The sequence below is a fragment of the Sus scrofa genome, chromosome 3 (assembly GCF_054392235.1).
Source record: "Sus scrofa isolate SSC_HxYL_T2T_F1_AM1 chromosome 3, Sscrofa_HxYL_maternal_Yorkshire_Landrace_v2.0, whole genome shotgun sequence".
NCBI classification, from domain to species: Eukaryota; Metazoa; Chordata; class Mammalia; order Artiodactyla; family Suidae; genus Sus; species Sus scrofa.
Window position 1 is genome coordinate 67456456 of NC_139385.1, and position 23317 is coordinate 67479772.

Below are 23317 nucleotides of genomic sequence, written 5' to 3' on the forward strand. Positions count from 1 at the left end.
CAGACAAAAAAAGAAGTAGCACTACATTGAGAAATCTGCAAATCCCAAAAGTCATCAGCTCGAAGACAACCCCCAGGAATAAGGAAGAAAATAAGTGTCACCAGAGACCAGCCAAGTACATGTAAGGACAGCAAGCTGGAGTGATGACCGTTTCAATGACACCGACCCTGACAGTAGGTACCCTTTCTCCCTCTGCCCCCACTGGCACTTAAAGGGGTGATTTTCGGTCTATGGTCAGAGAACTATTCAAGTGAGGAGTTCCCACTGTGGTGCCACGGGATATGTGGCATCTTGGGAGTGCTGGGACACAGGTTCACTCCCCCGCCCAGCACAGTGGGTTAAGGATCTGGCGTTGAGGCATCTATGGCTTAGGTCACAACTGGGGCTCAAATCTGTTCCCAGGTCTGGGAACGCCATACAGTACGGGGCAGCCAAAAAAAAAAAAAAAAAAAAAAAAAACCTCTTCAAATGACACAAATTGCTTTGAGGAGAGGTACCAGGAGAAAAGTTCAGTATGAATAAGAATTGTGGAGTTCCCGTCATGGCTCCATGCAAATGAATCTGACTAGTATCCATGAGGATGCAGGTTCGATCCCTGGCCTTGCTCAGTGGGTTAGGGATCTGGTGGTGTGTGGTGTAGGTCGCAGACATGGTTGGATCTGGCATTGCTGTGGCTGTGGTGTAGGCTGGCAGCTGTAGCTCTGATTTAACCCCTAGCCTGGGAAACTCCATATGCTGAGGGAGTGGCCCTAAAAAGACAAAAAAAAAAAAAAAAAAAAAAAAAGAATAAGAATCACAGTGCCCCCAGGCTGCAGGCCGTAGGAGGGTTTAAGCTTCCCCAGATCTGACCCAACCAATCCAAAGGCTAAGAGGCACTGAAGCTTGCCCTTCCTCTTGGAAGCTCAGGGCAATGCTACAGTGCAATAAATCACCTCTAAGAGTAGGAACAACATCACTATTTGAAAGAAAAGACTTCTCTTTCCTAGTGACAGTATTGTGATGGGACATGTGAACAGTTTCGCTTAAGAGTAATGTGAATGTAAAAGGTGTTTTCTAGAGTTTTAGTCCCACCAGAATGGAAAGATCTGATAGGCTCCATTCCCTCTTGTTTCCAGAAAGCTTTGGTTTCACTTTCAAGAATGCCTAACTATTTTATTCTGACACAGGTTTGGTTATTTACCCATTGTCTCCAGCTTCCTGTGCTGCTGCGTTTCTATCCTCTGCTGTGTGATGCTGGAGCTGGGAGCAAGCTAGCTACAGTTGCTTGGCTTCCTGGAGCGGGCTTTCTGTTAGTATCTGCCAATAGGAAGCAATGGCTGGAGATTAGAAGGCAGAGGAAGGAGAGAAGCTTCCTGCTTCTGCCTCTAACACTGTGGCAGTTGCTGGAAGTTACTGGCAACAGCAAGTTGTTACTGCAACAAGGCACAGCTGCAAGAGCAGTGGGCGTGGCATGATTCCAGTGTCTATCCACCCAGGCTAAGGCAGCGTCTTTTCGGGGCTCCAGACCAATAGCAACAGTTCTCCAATAGTGCAGCAGCAGATGCAAGCTCCAGGGGTCCACCTGGAGGGGGGGAGGGGCACCAGCAGCCTCTCTGATCCTTGGGTATCCATCCTCTTTGCTTTTTCTGCCCCTTCTTTTTTCATTCAGCCCTTCCAACAATTTGCAATCAATCTCCTGTGTGATAGTCCCTCCATCCAAAATACCCAGAATAGTTTTCTTATCTTTTTTCATTTCTTTTTTTGGCTGCCCCACGACATATGGAATTCCCGGGACCAGGCATCAGATCCCAGCTGCAGGTGCAACCCACACTACAGCTGTGGCAATGCCAGATCCCTAACCTACTGTGCCCAGCTGGGGATTGAACCTGCAACTCAGTGCTCCAGAGATGCTGCCAATCCCATTGTGCCACAGCAGGAACCCCTTCCCTTTGCTTCCCTTCCTTCTATTGTTCTTTTCTTTTTTCTTTCCTTTTCCCTGTCTGGTCCCTGGCTAATACAGACACTTACTTGTAGGGTTGTGCTCAGTTGTTCCAAAAGAGGGTTAAGAAATACTAGGGCTTGGAAAAAAATGACACAGATTATATTATCCTGGCACCCCCTAACTCCCAGTAGTCTAATATGTGGCAGTCATTGTCATGGGTGTATTATTTAAGTAAATGTTTTTGATCCTGTTTTTGTTTGTTTGTTTGTTTTTTGTTTTTTGTCCTTTCTAGGGCCGCTTCCCGCGGCATATGGACGTTCCCAGGCTAGGGGTCTAATTGGAGCTATAGCCGCTGGCCGATGCCAGAGCCACAGCAACTCGGGATCCGAGCCGAGTCTGCAACCTACACCACAGCTCACGGCAATGCTGGATCCTTAACCCACTGAGCAAGAACAGGGATCGAACCCACCTCATGGTTCCTAGTTGGATTCATTAACCACTGCACCATGACGGGAACTCCTGATCCTGTTTGAAACGTATTGATGGAGTAGCACAGTTGATCTGCTCAAATTGGTTTCATGCATGGGTGTATTTCAGATGCAGGGCTGTGGATCCAGCATCTTTTCAAGTATCACATTCACAAAGGAAGAAAAAAAAAATTCCCAAGGCTCTGCGATTCTCTGGCACACAGTTCTCATCCATCCTGCCTTTGGAGTATACATTGAATAGAATGAAACCAGTGAGTTGGGTTTAACAGTGTGGCTAAGTCATTTAGAAGGAAAGCCTCCTGAACTTCCTACTACGTGGCACTACTGAGGGCATCTGTTCCCAGTTAGGTAGTTGAATTCCCTTTTGGGATTGTCTTGAAAACACTTTTTTTTTTTTTTTTTTTTTGCAGTGTCCTATACACATATATAAACACCATTGGCCACAACACTTCAGTGTGGTAAGGTCTTATGATTCCATAATCATGTAACCACACAGCCTGGCTTTTGTCTGAACAAACTGATAGTTGCATCTACCCAACAGTGTGAACATGAATGAATAGGAAAGGCATTTAAAGGCTTTTTTTTTTTTTTTTTTTTTTTTGCTGCATCCTTGGCATGCAGAAGTTCCCAGGCCAGGGATTGAACCCAAACCACAGCAGTGACAATACTGGATCCTTAATCACTAGGCCACCAGGGAACTCCCAGAAAGTCATCTTTCAACGATTCTCTCACAAAGAGATGAGTAAGGTATGGGGAGAAACTGTGAAAAAGAGAGAATAATTTAGCCCTTGGGGTTCCTACTGTGGCACAATGGGATTGATGGTGTCTTGGGAGCACTGGGACGCAGGTTCGATCCCTTGCCCAGCACAGTGGGTTAAGAATCCAATGTTGTTGCTACAGCTGTGGCTTAGGTTGCAATTACAGCTCGGATCTGATTCCTGGCCCAGGAACTGCACATGCCAAGGGGCAGCCAAAAAAGGAAAAAATGATAATGTATCTCTCTGCTGCCCTTCATCTGGATAAACCTTTGTGTCCACCTAGAGTTAAAAATTAAATGTAGTAGCTGGTTCTATTTGAATTCTCCCATTAATTTCCTGGACTTCCTGTACCTTGTCTGTTACACAACAGAAATACTGTGTACATGGTGTCTGAAACACTCTGCAGCTAACAAAGAGTTAATAAGCTCTTACCTCCATCGTTCTAGTTCAACTACAGCCTCTAGACCAAAAGGATAGATCTCACTGTTTATCAAGTAAAATGGGAAGGCTTCTTTTGCCTCTCTGGGAGTCATTTTTTAAAAGCTGGGAAGAAGCTCCTGAGGCATTTCTTCTTGAAGCCTTTACAATTGAAAAAAACAACGCCACTGGAGCCAGTAGCCAAGAAACCAGAATCAGCATTTATCCACACTCATAAATGATGCAAGTTTGATTGTTCATGCATGGAGGGGACCACAGCAGAAAAGAATGAAAGATGCTGTGTTTGATTTCATAGTTCCTAGAAGTTGATTGCTCTAGGTATAGCCCCACCAACAACTACTCCCCATCAAAGTGACAAAAGGAAAAGATTCGCTTCCAGTTTGTACCCTGCTTTTAGGTCAGACATCACACCTAGGAGCCTTCCCCACCCTGAGAGTCTGACTGAGGGTCTCATCCTATCACCTGTCCTGGTACCATGAACTTATGGCATTGTCCTGTGATCTAATCCCTTACCCACCTCTCCCATGAGTCTATGAGCACCCCGTGGATAGGCACTGACTACCTCAGCACATCGTAGGCACTCAGAATATGTTTGTGCAAACAATAGCCACCATGTTGCAGTTTTGTTGGGAACAGAATACAGAGTGGTGTAGTAACAGGTGGAATTTCTTGCCTAAGTACTTCTTGCCTAAGAACCCCACCCCCACCCCCAACCCCGGCTTCCCCTGATTGTGTGAATTTAACAGCCAGGAAAAGATGGAAAGAGAAGCTACAGTAGAGCAGACCCAACAAGGGAATAACAGAGATAGAGAATCACCATGGAAAAGATAAAAAGGAGACAAACTAGGTGGAACTCAGTAGGGTCTGGCACACCTTTGATTTTTTATGAAACAAGTCCCATGGATGTAGTTGGAAAATCCAGGATGGTGTACTCTGCAAAGTGAGGGTGAATGATCAGTCCCTTCCAGCCCATACCCTGGCATTGATCCCATGCTATTCCAATTTCTTAGGACAACGAACTGAAGTCCAGACTTTCCAAAACTAAAATGTGACTGGTTTGTGACAAGTTTAAATGTATCACCAGATTCTTCCAAAACCTGCTCTTCTGCTGCCAGATGGGGTAGCCACAACCTATCAAGAAAGCCCCCAAAGGAAGGCAGTTGTGTTTCTCCTGCTTTTTGTCTTTTGTTGCCAGTAGGCCACAACCCTTGTCCAGAGGGAATTTGCCGTCTTCCTGAATAAGCCCATTGAGTGGGTAGTTGAAGCTTGTCCTTTGCAGCTTTCCTTTCTCTCTGATATATGCCTCTGCTTATAGAATACTGGTGAATGCTTTCCTTTCCTTCCCTCACTGAGAGGGAAAAAGAAATGGAGAGAAGCACATCTTTGGGTTTTGTTGTTGCTGTTGTGGGGGTGGCTGCACCTGTGGCATATGGAGGTTCCCAGACTAGGGGTCTAATCAGAGCTGTAGCTGCCGGCCTACACCACAGCCACAGCAATGCGGGATCCGAGCTGTGTCTGCAACCTACACCACTGTTCATGGCAACACCGGATCCTTAACCCACTGAGCGAGGCCAGGGATTGAACCTGCATCTTCATGGATACCAGTTGGGTTCGTTACTGCTGAGCCGCTCAACAAGATTTTGTCAATTGCTGAAGGTGTAGGCAGATAGGTATTGTAGAATGGGGCAGGAACTCTGGAGTCAAACAGACCTGGGTTGAATTCTGGTTGGATCATTGACTAGTGACTAAATTACTATTTGTGTCAGTATTTTATTACTATTTGTACTATTCATCTCTTAAGGCCTCCAGTTTCTCCTCTAGAATAGGGATAGTGGCTACATGGGCTATTGGGTCTTTTGGCCAATCTTGTGGATGTGGCTTTGTCAAAGGTAGTGCTTTCGTTATCTGCAAGGACATTGCTTCTGTCATTAAGGATATTGCATAACAAGGCCTAGGGGTTTCCTTTCCCAGGAGATAATTCAGGCAAGATCTATGAAACAGTGTATCAAAGGTGGTATCCGAGAAGGGGGTTCAGCCTTTATTGCTTTCATCTGGTCATAAAATTGTTGCCAGCTTGCTACTAAGATATGTCTTTGTCATAGAATACAGGAAATCTGGCCCTGAGGCCAGTTACTAACCCGAGTCATAGTACATACAGACACTAAGAACGACAGGAGCGGACCGCTCAGCTTTCTATATATGATGACCTATTTGGTTCCGAAGCTAATCTCCATCCAACTTTATGAAACTGATAGATTAGCACATGGGGCTCAGGGGAAAGGGGCAGAACGAGACGGTATAGTGGGAAAATAAGATATATTAGCATCCAAACGATCTGCACTTAGATCTTATTTTTTTCTTAAGCTAGTCCTTCTCCCTTAGTCCCTGTCTCCTCGTCCTTCCATCAGTAAACTGAGGTTAATGATGCCTGTCGCTGGGGATGTCGCCAGGGCCGGAGACAGTCCGTGAGAAGTCTGGACCCGCGGGGCCTCAGAAGCTCTGAAAGCTGCCCAGGCAGGACGGTCGGGGACTGGAACCCCAGCTGGAGAAGGGGCTGGGGCCCCCGGGTGGCCCAGTGGCGCGCCAGGAGGAGGCCCGCGTCTCCCCAGGGCCTTTTGTTGGCAGCCTGAGCGGCCTCCGCGCACACGCCCGGGAGGATTAAAGCCAGATGTGGCGACCAGGCGAAGCCAAGCGCCCAGAACCCGGGACCACGCCACCTCAGACCCCGCGGTGACATAAAATGAAGCAGAGGGATTTCACCGGAAAGATACCGGCTGCGAGAGGGCGCCCCTAAATGACAGCCGGGCGGGCCACGGGCTGGCGGCTCCGCCGCTTGGGGGCGCCCGGCGGCCGGCCCGCAGCACTGGCGGCCAATGGCTGGCGGGGTCGCGGGCGGGGCTGGGCGCGGGGGCCGCTGCGCTCCAGCGGCGGGGCGGAGCCGCGCGGGGAGGCGGGGCGCCGGGCAGCAGCGGCGGCGGCGGCGGCGGCGGCCACAGCAGCCTTGGCGGCGGCCGCGGCAGAACTGGCAGCGTCGGCGGCGGGTGAGGGGCTTGCGGCGGTGGCAGCGGCGGCGCGCGGGCAGCCTCGAGGTGGGGGCGCAAGGCGTCTGCGCGGAGGGCACGGGATTGAGGGGCGGCGCCGACTGCCCGGCTCTGCGGCGCCGAGTAGCGGGAGATCCACCTGCTGGTAACGGAGCCGCCGGCGCCGCGGCCCGGCCGGAGCTCGCGCGCGTCCGGCTGCTGCGGGGCCGGCTCGGGGCGCGGGCTGGCAGGGCCTCGGGGTGGGGCGCGGGCCGGACCGCCCTGGGCGAGCGGTCAGCCCGGCTCTGCCGCCGCCACCGCAGCCGCAGCCCTTCGGTACCGCGCTCTCCCGGTGGCCGGCTGGGCGCCTGGTGCGATCTCGGCGCTCCCCGGCGCGGCGGGGCTCCTCGACTTTGGGGCAAAGTGGAGCAAAGGGGGCAAGGCTTTGGGAGGTTGCAGAGGAGAAGGGAGAGCTGCCCTCGGGACCCGCTGCCCCAGGGCGCACGCCCATTCCTGAGTCCGCGGCGTTCTGGGCCGCGGGGCAGGTGGGGCGGGGGCGAGGCGGAGGGGGCGCAGGGCAGGGGCTGCTCCCAGGGGTCGAGGTGTGCATCGTCCCAGCGAATTTTTCTACCAAGTGGAGACCTGCGGGTCCGCGGTGCAAGTGCACCCCCAATCCTCAGGCCTCAGTTCCCTCTTAACAAGGAAGCTGCAGGCGGGACCCCCGGGTTGAGTCCGGGTGATTGCACCGAGTGTACCAGGTGACATCACGAAGGCGTGTTTTATGAGCTGGCAGTCAGACCACTCGAGCGCCCGCTTTTTTTATGTCTCGCAGCGTGTGTTTTTCAGGAGTCGGTTCATAGCTTTACCATCCAAATTGTGAAATATAAGCCGGCGCGGAGTGTGTTCTCACGGCTTTCCGTATATTTTGCTGTTGTGCTTTTGCTGCCGAGCGACTTCTGATGAAAAGAGAATGACAGCGTCGTTTGTTTGAATTTAGAACCTAAATTTAGAAGTGACTTATACGCGTTTAATGGTTGATATTTATTTTTCTGAACTTTTAAAAAAAATTGTTTCATAAAACAAGTTATCCTAACAAAGGTTTCTTTAGCCCCCAAGTGTAAATCTGAAAACGGACAGGACGATGAAGTTATGTAAGCTGTATTAACGAAAAATATAAATCCTTTTATAAATGTAAAACCAATGAATTTTAATATAATTGAGATGTATAAAGTTACAGGACTAACATCTGGATTTCATGATGGCACCTTCTTCAGGCACCTCCGTCTATAGGATGGTAACTAAGCAATATGTCAAGTGTTTCAGCCAGAGAACATATTGAATATTTCAGCGAACACTTTAAAATCAAAGATTATGTAGGACCGCTGCCCTTAAAGGGCTGTTAGTAAAACAGATTTTTCAGTCTGAGATCTGGAGTTGAAAGTTTTGTTCATCTTTGTCAAGATGGAAAGATGATCGGTAACTTTAGCCACTGCCCTTTTTTGTTGTTAAGGATTCAAATGTGTTAAGTGTTAGTCTCAGAGTGGTAAGGTGGTAGACTAAAAATTTTACAAGTGTGGACACTGATTAAGAAAATACACATGGGTTACTTCTGTTGCTTTAGGTTGTCAGTCAATTTAGAGGGCTCTTGTTTGTCCAGCCTGGGAACACCATCTCCTGGTTTGAGAGCATGGCGATCCTTGGTTTTGCTCATGTCTGGAATCTTCACGTGTATGTGCAGTTAAACTTCATTAGTGTGGAAACCCTAATTAAAAATGTATGATGACATTCTTACCGAGCAAAATGCTGTCATATTTTTCTTGCAGAATTTCAGGTTTTATTGGTTAGTTGAGTTCATTATAAGTATTTTTTTTCAAACCAGAAATGATGAACTTCCTGGATCCAATATTTACTATTCCTTTTGCTTTTCACATGTTATCAGTCGTAATCTAGAGTCTACTTTGATTGTAGAAGAGTTCATTTACTTTTACTTGTTTCTTTCCCCATTTATACTGCATTTTATCTTATGGGACTTATTTGTATTAAATAAACCTATTTCACAATATCCTTTCCTTTATGAGTCTCTGCTTATCTACTTCCCCATGATTATTGATTGACTGTTTACTCTGATAACCCATATACTTGAAGATCTTTTACCAGGACAAAACCCTTCTTGTAGTACAGGTAGGGCTAAGGATAGAGCAACAGAAAGTTATATGCATTGTAATATGATGCCACAACAGGATTAAAATTCTTCGTTACCTAATCCACTGAGTTATCCCTTCTCTTTTTATAATCAGTCATTATTGAGTGCTTATTGAGGTACGACAATACATTAGGCATTTTATGGAATTGAGTTGAAATTCCAGGATTTCGCCATGAAGATGGTAGACACAGGCTTATTAAAAGGTGGATAACTTTGGCTTTAGAAAGCAGTCTTAACTTGAATGTGAGACTGTCTTTGGAGTTCCATGTTTGCGGAGAGTAAGGGGAAGCAAGAAAGTAGGGGGAAGGCCGTGCTTCTAGAATATTCCACAGAGCTGCTGGCCAAGGAAAATTAACAGACTGCCTGGGTAAGAGTGGGGGGAGGGGGTGGCCTAGGCGAGGGTACAGGAAGTGAGAAATCCGTTTAAAGCTTTAAGCTGAAATTTGACATTTCCTGTGCATTTTGCAGTTTATTCTGTCATAGATCCATGTTCGTCGGAAAGTAGAAATTTTTTTTTTGAATTCATACTTAAACTGCTGGGCGAAGGTAGCACCCAGGGAAGGTTCTCTAGTGTAACCTGAGGCTTGGAGCATCCCTGGCCCTTGCTTCTCTTTGTGGGGCCCCCTGCAGGCGGCCTAGTTTAAGAGGCAAAGGATGGGAGATGGGCGCTTGGACTTTAGAGTCATGCAAATCAGGTTTCTGTCTCTGGGTTCATTCACTTCCTTGTGTGTAAAGCAGGGTGAGCAATGCCTGCTTCATGGGAGTTTGTGAAGCTTTAGAACCTGTGAGGGACACAGGAAACGCTCACTGAGTAGGAGTGTCTCTCATGACTATTATGAATCTTATGCCTTGGTGATCTTTTTTCACTAGTGGAGGTTTCTAGCAACGTTCACTTTTACAAACCAGCTGAGAGAGTAGTTTCTGAATTGCCTACAAATGGCCCCTTTAATCAGCCACACTCTTCACCAGTGGGAATTGTCCCTAGGCTTCCCAGCAGGCCATTTTGGAGGTGCATTAAGGCACCCCACCGAAGTGTCACTTAATGTATTGCCAAGTCCATCTCACAGTCCCCCTGAGGCCACCAGGAATCAATGCACATCTCAGAGTGCCTGACTCGCCCCGAGGGAATGAGAATAACTGGGAGTGGCTGTGTACAGAGCCTCCTGAACTGGTAGTGAGTGGCTGGATGCAGGGTTTTTTGGCTTGGTTTGTTTGGTTTGGTTTGTTAATACAGTTCACATTTATTGAGAACCTGTTATGTGCTGGGTGACTGTGTTTAAGTACTGCTAAGAACTTGGTTTCATTCCGTTTTCTGAACAGCTTTGCTGGCTGGGAGGTGATCTCCAGATTTCCTGAGTTAAATCAATGTTAAGTGATATATCCTGGCTTCTAGTGTTGCATTGTTGCATTTTCTAAATGCCTAAATAGTCCCAGTTTACACCCGGGGTGGTGGTGGTGGTAGGGTTAATCATTGGGAAAACTACATCTATTTTATGATGATGACCAATAGGCATCATAACTGTAACTTTTTTTTTTTTGCTTTTTAGGACTGCACCCACTGCATATGGAGGTTCCCAGGCTAGGGGTCGAATCGGAGATACAGCTGCCAGTGTACACCACAACCACAGCAATGCGGGATCTGAGCCTCATCTGTGACCTACATTCCAGCTCAGCAATGCCGGATCCTTAACCTACTGAGCAAGGCCAGGGATCGAGGCCCGTACCGTCATGGTTCTTAATTGGATTTGTTTCCTCTGCTCCACTACGGGAACTCCATAACCATAACCTTTTTATTCATTATGAGAACCAGAGGAGCCAGCACGGGTAATGATGTCATTCCGGGGGCGGGGGGGTGAAACCACAAGGCTGAGATAAGTGACATGCCCGAAGTCACATAGGTAATGATGGAGCTGCGTCTAGGATCTAGGGCTTTTGACCCTTGAAAATTGTAGTCTGTCAGTTTTCTTGAACAATTTGAAAATATTAACTATTTACTTATTGTGCAGTAAAAGGATTGAGGAAAGTGAAGATGATGTCACAAGGGATCCACTGAGTGATCTTTATAGAGTTCTCAGCTTGGAATCTGTGGCTTATTATTTAATGAGCCTCAGCACTTCCCCCTTTGCATAAATAACGAGACCTTTATCTCCACAGATCAGACCAAGCCAAGGAGAGTGTATAGTTGGAAGCTTTTTGCTCTGGAGGAAAACAACCATATCATTCTCATATATTAAATGAGTCCGTTTCGCCCAGCCAAAAATCTGTTTATTACAGTGACTCATAAATAAAGAAACCAATATTTTGCATCAAGCAAGTTTTTCTTTCTCTCTTCCCCCTGAATAGGAAGAAAGAAGCCTGAGACATCCACCTATGAAGACTGTACGACAATCCTGACTAGTAATTGTGGATGGTGTGGCTGCCAGACTTAATTCTGCCCAGCATCTGAAATGAAGCTCTCCTATTGATGGTTTTGATTGGTCTAGAGCCAGGAGAGCTGGATTTAGTTGACTTCAAGATAAAAAGAAACAGTCTTGGTTATCATCATAAACATTTGAACCAGTGATGGTGAAATGAGATGAGGCTCCGAAATGGAACTGTAGCCACTGTTTTAGCATTTATCACTTCGTTCCTTACTTTATCTTGGTATACCACGTGGCAAAATGGGAAAGGTAAGGAAAATATCTCCAAAAATGTGCCTGGAATGTCCTAGGTTTTTTGCTTTGTCAAGTGTGCACCAGTGCTTAAGTTAAATGCCCCTGCAGTCTGCATGTTGCATGCTATCTGCTGGCAGCCTGCCAGTTTCTTTCTGACACAAAAATGAAACAGTATTCTTGGACAGAGGAGGCAGACTTTCTGATTTGAATGGGCTTTGTTTTGTTGTGGATTTTTTGTAATTGCACTCAGAGAAACATGCTCATCAGTGGTTTATATTATAAGCGGCAGCCAAGTTGAATAATAAAGACTTTTGTTTGGGCATTTTATTTCTTATTATTAAACATCATAAATGTTTAATAAGCTTCCTTGCACCGGATGTTGTACAAAACACTTAAAAGGACACAATCAGTGCCTTCAAGAAATTTACATGCTGATTATACTAATGATTAGGTGCTGTGTAGTTAATGATTTAAACCGCATGTGTTGACAGATTGCTCTTTAGGCAAAGGTATTTATGAAGTGGGTGAGATGGAATTTGGATTTGAAAAATTTTTTTAATTTAAATTAATTTTGTTTAGACTATTAAACTGTTTTTTTTAAAGGAATGTTATTTGTTTAGTGATTGGAACCACATTCAAGAACAATGCAGTTGGCTTTTTTGAAGAGAAAATATTTGCAGTAAATTCCTACCCTTCCTTTTTATGTCTCCTTTCCTTATGTTAATTTAAGGAACATTGTTGGCAGGAAGAATGGAGGTTTATATTTGGTATTTTAGAGTTCTTGTCACCTGGTTATTTGAAGGCGCTATTGCTGGCCTTATTTTATTGACTTGTATGAAGGTAACAAATGATGTATTTATAACAGTTTTTTTCTTTGTGTGTGTGTGTAATATAATCTGATATTGGTAGAAAAACATGCTCTGTGTTTTGAGCAAATACTGTATTCTTTTTCTCTTTTCTCTGAGTCGGGCTCTAATTTTGGAAGGAACTCTTTGGGGAAGAATGAATGAAAAACCTGTTAAAGACTTTCCTTCTTCGCAGACAAATATATACATCTTAGATTTTTTAATTGTTCCAAAAGGGGACAACTTATTTAAGAAGAATTTTGAGTAGTTAATCAAACTATTACTTGTCAGAGTTCCGTGGTAGTGCAATGAATTATGGATCTGGCACTGTCACTGCTGTGGTTCAGGTCGCTGCTGTGGCGCAGGTTCAATCCCTGGCCCAGCTGGGGAACTTCTGCATGCTGTGAGTGTGGCCAAACAACAAAAAATGGAGAACTATTACTTGTCCCTGACATGAACAGAACAGATGACTGGCCTTAAAAGTCTACTTAGGGTATGAGAGAAATGACCATAGAAAGAGTATATGGATTTTTTTCTTATCAGGAAATTTATCTATTCAGAGAGCTATGGTAACAGAGAAACTTGACCCTTTTAAACTGTGTCTTATTTAAAGGATTAAAACTTTTGGAACCTCCCATTCCATTTATCTTTTTTTCTTAGATAAAGACATTATAAGCATTATGTGTGTGTGTGTGTGTGTGTGTGTGTGTTGTCTTTAGAATCTTGTGGTATTAGATACACACACAAAAAGCCTCTTTGATTATCACTCTTTGAATGGTTCTGTCATCTTGCGCATACTCTACTGCTCTGTGTTTCTGCTCAGTTTTTTGTCCAGACTCTTTCAGGTATCAACCGAGGTCTCCTGTGGTGCTTATGTAAAATCCCCTGTGCTTTAATGTCATCGTTTATGTAACCACTCTAACGGCTCAGCATTTGGATTCTTTCTAGATCATTCTGGCAGTCAGACAGCCAGGATTTTCCAGAGCCAACCTCATTTCAGATGTTTAATTCTTAGATACTCATAAAGCACATGCTCTGCTTTTTATATTAAAAGTAGGGTTTCCATAATCATGGGCGTTGCTGGACTAATAGTTTATATTTTTCATTCATTCATGAGTCCCTTTCAAGTACTTATCCTGTGCCTAGCACTGTGTTATAGGCTATATATTATATGCTATGAATATAAAAATGAAGAAGAAACTTAATACCTTTAGGAAGCTCAAGAGCCAGCAGGGGAAGGTGCATGTAAAAGCATGTGATACCCTCAGATAGATTAAGATAGACACTACTGCTTTTACATTTAAGTGGCTTTTAGTAGATGTCCTTTTTCAGGTAAAGGAAGTTTCCTTCTATTCCTAGCTTGCTGAGTGTTTTTATAATGAAAGTGTTAGATTCAGTCAAATGTTTTCTCCCATTATTTTTTCCTGTTACTGATTTTTCATTCTATTCCATCGTGCTTAGAAGACACACTTTGCGTCATTTCTATCCCTTTACATTTATTTGTATTTGTTTTATGACTTAGCTCATGGTCCATTCCTGTTGAATGTTCCATGTCCACTTGAAAAGGATGGACATTCTTTTGCTTTTGGGTGGAGTGTCCTATTGATGTCTGTCAGCTCCAGCTAGTTTATGGTGTTATTCAGGTTTCCTATTTCCTTGTCGACTTTTGGTCTAGTTGTTCTATACACTATTGACAGTAGAGTATTTAAGTCGCCAGTTATTATTGTAGAATTGTCTGTTTCTCTCTTCAGCTGTCAGTTGTTGCTTCATGTATTTTGGTGTTCTGTCATTGGTGCATACATGTTTATAATAGTTAAAATTTCCCCTTTTATCTCTAGTTGCATTCTTTTGTTTTAAAGTCTGTTTTGTCTGATATTAGTATAGCTAACTCTAGCTTTCCTGTGGTTTCTAAGACTTGATAGATCTTATTCCATACTTTTCCTTCAGTCTATTCATGTATTTAAGTCGAGTGTGTCTCTTAAAAATAACAAGTAGTTGGATCATGCTTTTTTATGAGACCGATGCATTACCTACTGCGCTAACGAGGCAGCTGGATCATGCTTTTTTAAAATCCAGCCTGACAGTGTCTGCCTTTTGATTGCACTATCTGCTTATGTTTAATGATATTGATATAATTTGATTTACATCTGCCATCTTCCTTTTTGTCTTTCATGTCTCATGCCTTTTTGTTCCTGTATTCTTCCTTTATGTTTTTGCACTGATTATTTTCAGTGTTGCATTTCAATTTCATGAATTACTTTTTTCACTATTTTTTGAGGTTTTCCTTAGTAATTATTCCAGGGTTTACCATGTAAATTTCAGCTTATCAGAATCAGCTTTCAGTTTATACTAGTTAATTCCAGTAATTTGTAGAAATGTTTCTCCTGTAGAGAGCACTGTTCTCTTTCTCCCTTATATTGTGGCACTGCTGTTATTACATGTGACATCTTCTAATGTTACAAACCTAACAATACATTGTTATAATTATTACTCTACCACCTGTTATTATTTCCTTAGTGCACTACAGCTTTATTCCCACCTACCTTTTGGGGGGATGGTATTAGCAAATATATTACATTTCAATGTGTTACAGATTCAACAATATATTTTGTACCTATCATTTTATAAAATTAATTAAATAATTTAATTGTTCTCTCTTGGCCGCACCTGTAGCATATGGAAGTTCCCAGGCCAGGGATTGAATCCAAGTCAAAGCTGCAAGCTCTGCCACAGCTATGGCAATGCTGGATACCTAACCTCCTCTGCCAGGCCGGACATTGAACCTGTGCCAATGTGGAAACAACAGCAGATCCTTAACCTGCTGCACCATAGCAGGAACTCCTAAAATTTATTTTTAAATCAGTTGAAATAAAGGAGAAAAATGTGCATGAATGGCGTCTGTTATAATTATCTAGTTACTGATGCTGTTTGTGTGGATTTGAATCACTAGGGTCACTTGTTTACAGCCTGATGAAATTCCTTTAGTGTTTCTTGTAAGACAAGTCTGCTATTAATGAATTCTGACCATTTTTGTTTATCTTGGAATGTACATATTTTACTGTCATTTTTGAAAAATACCTCTCCTGGATGCAGGATTCCTGCTTGACAGAGTTTGTTTTTTTGGTTTGTTTTTTGTTTTATAGCATTTTGTGTTATCCCATTGCCTCTGGCCTCAGGTATTTCTTTTGAGAAATTGCCTCTTAATCTTATTGGGGTTCCCCTTGTAAATGAAGTGATGCATCATTTTTCTCTTGCTGCTTTCAAGATTTTCTTGCATTTTACTTTCATCCTTTTTATGATGATGTGTCCTTTTGTGGGTCCTGCTTTCTAGACGTGTAGGTTTTTGTTTTTTAGTAATTTGGGGAAGTATTCAGTCCTCGTTTCTTCAAGTATTTTTTTTAACCTTTCTCTCCTCTCCTGCTGGTATTCCCATTTTATGGAGGATGATATTCTTTATGGTAGCCCAAATTTCTCTTAAGAAGAATTTTTTTTTTTCCCTCTGTCATCACTTTATGTAATCTCTATTGATCTGTCTTTAAGTTTGCTTATTCTTTTCTTTTGCCAGTTCAAATTTGTTGAAGCCCTCTAGGGAGTTTTTTTAAAATTTCTGTTATTGTCCTTTTCAACTCCATAATTTCTGTTTGGTTCTTTCTTAAAATTTCTGTTTCCTGATAGTCTTTTTTTGTTGGAACATTGCCATACCTTCCTTTACGTCTTCAGTGAAGCTTTTCTTTAGTTCTGTTTCTCATGGCTGCTTTGAAATATTTACCCGTTAAAACCTATGTCTAGTTGTACTCAGAGACAGTTTCTGCTACCTGCTGTTTTTCTGGCGTGTGGGCCCTACTTTCCTTTATCTTTGCATGTCTTACAATATTTTTTTTTGAAACTGGACATTTTAGGTAATGTATTTTAGCAACATTAGGTACTGCCCTCTCTCCTCTCTGGTGCTTGTTTATTTGCTTCCTTATTTGTTTAGTGACAGGCTAGATTATTTTAGTGAGTCTGACCTCCTTCTTACCTCCTCAAGGTTAAGTCTCTATTTTTGCTCCTGGGAGGGGTGGGCACACAGGTGGTTTTTTTTCTCGTTTTTTGTTTTTTTGTCTTTTTGCCATTTCTTGGGCCGCTCCCACGGTATATGGAGGTTCCCAGGCTAGGGGTCGAATCGGAGCTGCAGCCACCGGCCTACGCCAGAGCCACAGCAACGCAGGATCCGAGCCGCATCTGCAACCTACACCACAGCTCACGGCAACGCCGGATCGTTAACCCACTGAGCAAGGGCAGAGATCGAACCCTCAACCTCATGGTTCCTAGTCGGATTTGTTAACCACTGCGCCACCACGGGAACTCCGCACACAGGAGTTTTGGGTATCCCACGTTCATTCTGGGATGGCCATTGTTCCAAGTAAGGTTCTCTTCCACTCTTCCAGTGACCACTACACTAATTGCTGGCTGATTGTTCCTTTGTTTACAACAATGCACTGGAGCATAAATACTGCCACAAACCAATCAAATTGTAGTTCCCCTGAAGAAACTGTTTCTGGCCTCAGTGTTTGATATTTCTCACCCAGGAAGGTTCCTCGGGGCTGTCACTTTCCTTGGTTCACAAACACCTGCAGGGTAAACTGCCTCTTCCTTAGATACATGGTTCTCCCAATTCCCTTCTCTGCAACCTCCACTGTTTTTCAGAGGGCTCTGAGTTTAAACTCCTCCATGCTCTGCTGCAAACAAAGCTGGTTCCCGTGGGAGCTATTTGTTTTATGGCCTGATTTCCTCCCTCAGGCAAAATTTCTGAGCCAGGGCTCTGGGTGTGGGGGAGGAGGGAGATGACAGGTTTCTGCCTGGGTGGTACCCCCAACTCTAGGAGCTGAGCTGAGCTCTGGGTAAGAGGAAGGAGCCATAGCCTTAGGTTCTCTTAGCTTTGCCTCTCTTGGTGTGGAACCACCACCTCACTAGCTGGAGGAAGGGCTGTCAGGGCCCCAGTATTCTCAGTACACTGCACGCAAGGTAGCGCCTCTGTGCCTGAAAAGATCAGATGTCATATCCTGTTTGGTATAAAAATACAGACCCTAAATAAAGCATTTTATTAAAGCTGTGGCTCTTACTGTAAACTCAAACAGGGAACAAAAGCTTGTAGATTTTTAAAAGTTTTTCTTTACGGAAGAAGCAAACTTCCTCTCAAATAGAATGTGAAGAAAGTTAATAGTAAATGCAGGATTTGGGCATGCTGTTGTGGTTCTGGTTCACCAAAATTGTGTAATTATGTTTGAGTGCCTTCTCTGTATCAAGCGCTATTAAAAGTTTGGGTGACGTGAGTGCTGTATCAGAGAAAAATTCCGGCTTTAGTGTTGGGAGGGGGGTGGAGGCAGCTAAAAAAGAATAAATAGGTAAATTTAATAATAATAATATGTTTTTTTAAACTTTTTTTATTTTGAAATAATTTTAGATGTGGAGTAAATTTTCAGAATAGTACACAAAGTTCCCTTATGCCCCCTAATATAAACAGCTTATGTAAGCACAGACTACAATTCTAAACCAAAAATTAACTTTGATACAAGACTGTTAACTAATTTACAAACCCTAGTTGAATTTCACCAGTTTTTTCATTAATGTCCTCCTTCTGTTCTGGGATCTAGTCCAGGATCCCACATTGCATTTAGTTGTCATTTTCCTAGCCTCCTTCATTATGAGAAATTTCCTTACTCTTCCTATGTGCTTTATGTCCTCAGCACTTTTGAGGTTATTTGGTCAGTTATTTTGTAGAATAGCTAATATGAGTTTGTCGGATGGTTCCTTGTGCTTAGACTGGGGTCATGGATTTTTGTTCGGAATACCACAGACATGACATTGTGTTCTTCTTCCTCGAGTATATCAGGAAGTGCAAGATGCTGATGTGTCTTATCACTGGTTCTGTTCACTGATCACTTGGCTAAAGTGCTGTCTGTCAGGTTTCTTCTCTGTAAAGTTTGTTTTTTCCTTTGTAATTAATAAGTGTTTTGTGGAAACATCTTTAAAACTTAGGAGATAGCCTGTTTCTCATCATACTTTTGCTCACAAATTTTCATGTGTATTGATGATTTTTGTCTGCAACAGTTTATTACTGTGCTGTTTGTCAAATACGAAATTCTGTGTCCATCATTTCTTCTCCATTTATTAATCGGAACTTTGCTGAGAGGAAGAGATAGCTCTTCCCCCTCATTTACTGCTTATTTCTTATTTCTTTATATGAGTACAAATTCATGAATATTTACTTTGTTCTGTGAGTTATAATCCTTTGCTCTTGTTCATTATTTTGTTGTTCGAATTGTCCCAGAATGGCTGTTGGGAGCGCTTCAAGTAGGCTTCTGTGCCTTCAACATTGTCCCATCTTTTGTTTTTTTTTTCATATTTTTGGAGGTGAACTTCATGTGCCATAAAATTAGCCATATTAAAGTGACCAGTTTAGTGGCATTTAGTACATTCGTAGTTGTGCAACCACCACTTTTATCTAGTCTCTATTCATTCGTAAGCAATGTTGAATTTCCAGTTGCCCTAAGCTGCTCTAGGTGCATCTTGCATTTTTCTCTACCCCAGCCCTGGAAAGCATCGTTTCTTCAGGGAGCCTCTAGTTCCTTTGAAGAATGGAATCTTGGCAAACTCATTCCTCCTGGGATGGCTACACTTCTTATCCCTCTCAGTGGGGATAGATATCCCTCTCAGGGCAGGGAGGTGTGTGTGTGTGTGTGTGTGTGTGTGTGTGTGTGTGTGTGTGTGTACACCCACACACATCTGTATCTATTTCTGCGTCCATTTGTATGTATTGAAAAAACCACCATGCGTTCATGCTGGTCCCTCTGACTTTAATTCATTGCTGTAGTGCTCATCCTCCTTTCCACATTTCTCTGTCTCCAAAGAAAGCTTGGCTGTTAGCATCCCAGTATAGTAGTTATTTGCTCAGTTCGTCTGTCTACATACAGCAGTTTCAGAATTGCTAGCCTGTATTCAAGTGAAAAGTAAATGTAAAGGGGGACAGTGTTCGTGCACAGTTCTTTTTGTATTTGCTCTCACAGTCAGGTAGTTAAGTGCTGTTTTACCAAGTTCCTGAGCTTATTCCTTGTCTTAGTCACTTCCTCTTCGGGGTGGTGTACTTTTTATTTATAACCCATATAGGTCCACTTATTACCGTTAGTATTTTGTTTTGGGTTTCCCCCTCTCCTGTGTAATTGCCATAATTTTTATTTTGGGTATGAGAAACATTATCTTGGTTCTGAGATTGACCAGTCAAGAAATAAAAATGTTCTGAGAGAGATGTTCATATTTCTTTTGCCCCATTTCCACTTCTGTCAGCTTTCTCTGCAAGTCCTGTCTATCCCTCATAGGTATTCAATCCCATATTCTGTGTTTTCCTTCCTCTTTGTCTTGTGGCACAAATTGAACAGACATTTTTTCATATCCTTTTCTTTCTTTCATGAAGAATAGCATCCTCTACATACCGTTTTATATGTTTTTTTTTTTTTTTTTTTTTGCATGGCTGTGTATCCTGGAAATCACTCTGTAGAAATCTTTTTTTTTTTTTTTTTGTCTTTTTGCCATTTCTTGGGCCGCTCCTGCAGCATATGGAGGTTCCCGGGCTAGGGGTCGAATCGGAGCTGTAGCTGCCAGCCTACGCCAGAGCCACAGCAACGCAGGATCTGAGCCGCGTCTGCGACCTACACCACAGCTCACGGCAATGCCAGAACCTTGACCCACTGAGCAAGGGCAGGGATCAAACCCGCAACCTCATGGTTCCTAGTCGGATTCGTTAACCACTGCGCCACGACGGGAACTCCTTTTTTTTTTTTTTTTACTTTTACAACTTCATAGTACTCCATTGTGTGGATGTACCAACATTTAGCCAGCCACCCTTCTCTCTAGAAGCATTTTGAGTTTATGCATAGCCCATTCATTCAGTATTATTTTGGTACATGTTCTCTGTCAGCCATCGGGCTGGACCTTGAGTATTAAGCAGTGGAAATCTAGTTTACAGGGTTGTGTTTGTTTGTTTCACTTGAGCCTCAATTTTAAGACCCAAACCATGTGAAATCAAGATCTTAATTTTTGGGAAGAAAACTGTAGAAAACATTTATGTTGTAGACATGAAAGTCTGGGAATAGAATTGATGTAATTAACATTTAGTTTGAAATAACTTACTCAGGAAAAGTAGATTCTCTCTCTCTCTCTCTTTTTTTTTTTTTTTTTTTTGCTAAAGTATTTTTTGTTTGCCTATGGAACTTGATATTTAATTTTAGTTTTCAAAACCTAAAGGTAAAAGGTAGGCCAATTTTTTAAAAGCTCTATTCTATACGTTTTCTTTCTTTCTTTCCTTCTTTCTTTCTTCCTTCCTTCCTTCCCTCTTTTTTCCTTCCTACCCTCCCTCCCTCCCTGCCTGCCTTTTCTTTCTTTCTTTCTGGCAGCCTTGCAGCAGATGGAGTTCTCCAGCCAGGGATAAGATCCCAGCCACAGTTGCTACCTAAGCTGCACCTATGGCAACGCCAGATGCTTAACCCATTGTGCCAGGACAGGCATTGAACCTGTGTCCCAAGGGCCCCCAAGATGTTCCTGATCCCATTGCACCATAGTGGGAACTCCTCTGTACATTTTCGGTAGGAACCTAGAAGGTAACTTAAAGCAAATTGCAATCATTATTCATTTTTTTAAAGTTTACTTTAAAAAAAAAAAGGTAACTTAAAGCAAATTGCAATCATTATTCATTTTTTTAAAGTTTACTTTAAAAAAAAAAAGTAGTAAATATTCACAGGCTGAGCATTTTACTTTCTCCACAACTGAGAGGTCATGATATGATTTTCTAGCCAAGAGGACAGGGAGTTGGCATGTATATCCCATCTTTGGTTCAACAGGTTTCATATTTATTGTCTTCAGAGCAGTTTGTTTTTTTTCAAGTAGATGTTTTAAGGTATACATATAAAAAGTTCATAGTTGTCAGTGTGTATCTCTAGGAATTGTCACAAAATGGACACACCTGTAACAAACTCTAGGAGGTGACCATTTCTGGACTACCTGTCTTGCTGTCTTTAGGCATTTGACCTAGAAGTTGCCATATCAGCAACCTCCTTTTAAAAAGGGGTCTTTCTCATGGCACAAAATCTGAAGGAGCCAGATTTTGGATTTTGTTTCTAGCAGTTTGCATTTAACCTTCCTACCTGCCTTTTCCTGGCATTTATAGAATGCTGTGTGTTTGCCTATCTTATACTCAGTAATGGAAAGGCAAGGATGATTAAGACACATGCTTTTTGAAGGAGGTCAGTTTCAGGGGCGAGAGTAGTAATCAGATTCAGCATTCTTGTTCATGCTTTCATGGAAGCGTGGACACAGGGCTCCGATAGCATCACGTAAAAATAATTCATTCTGATATAAGGGGTTCTGTAAAAGATTCTTATGAGAAGTGTCATTTGAGTTGGTCTGGAAGATAAGTAGGACTTTGAGAGGAGAAGTATCCTTTTTTGTTTTGTTTTTTGTTTTTTTTGTTTTTTTTTTGTCTTTTTGCTATTTCTTGGGCCGCCCCTGCGACATATGGAGGTTCCCAGGCTAGGGGTCAAATCGGAGCCATAGCCACCGGCCTACGCCAGAGCCACAGCAACACGGGATCCGAGCCGCATCTGCAACCTACACCACAGCTCACGGCAACGCCGGATCGTTAACCCACTGAGCAAGGGCAGGGACCGAACCCGCAACCTCATGGTTCCTAGTCGGATTCGTTAACCACTGTGCCACAACGGGAACTCCAAGAGGAGAAGTATCCTTTGTGATAATGGAGAGGAGGGTGGGTGTTGGGGTGAACCAAGGTGTATGCAAGCAGTAGAAGCCTTGAAGGGCAGTAGCATTTGACCTGATGGACCAGAAGTTCAGATGCATAGAGGCTGGAAGGGAGGCAGGAAGAGATGTAGGGAGTAAGGAGTCTGGCTGGGACTGGAAGATTCTCTCAGATCGGATGCAGGTGCCTTAGGAAGCGTGATGACAGTCAAGGTGGTGAGGCATCTAAAGGACTAGGGAGCAGTTCCCGCTGTGGCTTAGTGGTAGCGAACCCGACTAGCATCCGTGAGGACGTGGGTTTGGTCCCTGGCCTCACTCAGTGGGTTAAGGATCTGGCGTTGCTGTGAACTGTGGTGTAGGTTGCAGATGCAGCTTGGATCCCACTTTGCTGTGGCTGTGGTGCAGGCTGGCAGCTACAGCACCTTGTTCAGCCGCTGGCCTGGAAACTTCCATATGCTGTGGGTGTGGCCTGAAAAGGGGGGGGAGGGCGGGGCTAGGGAGGAGTTTGTGATGAAGAGTGTTGTTGTCTTAGTACTTTTTCTCAATTGTACTTCCAATAAAATATCCTGTCTCTTTGGATTTGGGTACATTTGAGGGTATAGGTGCTGTCAGGACACTTATGCATGTGCATGCATGCTTTTTTTCCTCATAATTTTGCTTAAAAGTACAATTATTTGGAGTTTCCACTGTGGAACAACAGGATCGGGGGCCTCTCTGGAGTGCTGGGATGCAGGTTCAGTCTCCAGCCTGGCACAGTGGGTTTTTCCAGAGTTGCCACAGCTGTGGCATAGGTTGCAACTGCAGTTCAGCCAGCCCAGAAACTCCATATGCCACTGAACGGCCAGAAAAGGGGGGAAAAATACAGCTGCTTCTGTTGAACTTCAGATACCTCAATCAGTAGACAAAGAAGTTACAAATATTGCAGACCTTACTATCTTGTTTCTATTTAAACTTTTCTGAACTCTCAGTACCATAGAGTTTCATTCACTTCTTTATTTTCTGAACCTTCCTAAGATTACAGTTAATTCTCATTTTGATACCTTTCTGACGTTTTAGAAATCTCACTAGGCTGGGAAAAGAGGTGAATGTCTGCTGAGACTGCTTGTGCCAAACAACGATCAGTGTTATAACCTAGAGAGTTTTAAGTGGGGAGAAGACCTGCTTGCCTCTCCCAAGATGATTTAAATCTGAGCTGCTTCTGATC

At 43.4% G+C, this 23317-nt stretch overlaps 1 protein-coding gene across 7 annotated transcripts in view; it reads left to right on the plus strand.

Moving 5' to 3' along the window:
• The first annotated feature begins 6565 nt into the window (after positions 1-6565).
• Positions 6566-23317, plus strand: part of MGAT4A (alpha-1,3-mannosyl-glycoprotein 4-beta-N-acetylglucosaminyltransferase A) — a 105195-nt gene continuing 88443 nt past the window's right edge. For 4 of the 7 annotated variants that reach the window (XR_014839445.1, XR_014839448.1, XR_014839447.1 and 1 more), the window contains exons 1-2: positions 6624-6694; positions 11172-11497. Coding sequence is in view for 3 of the 7 variants with exons in the window: in XM_003124907.6 (XP_003124955.2) it covers positions 11404-11497 (94 nt within the window). In the remaining 4 variants the exon portion in view is untranslated. 7 annotated transcript variants of the gene reach the window in all.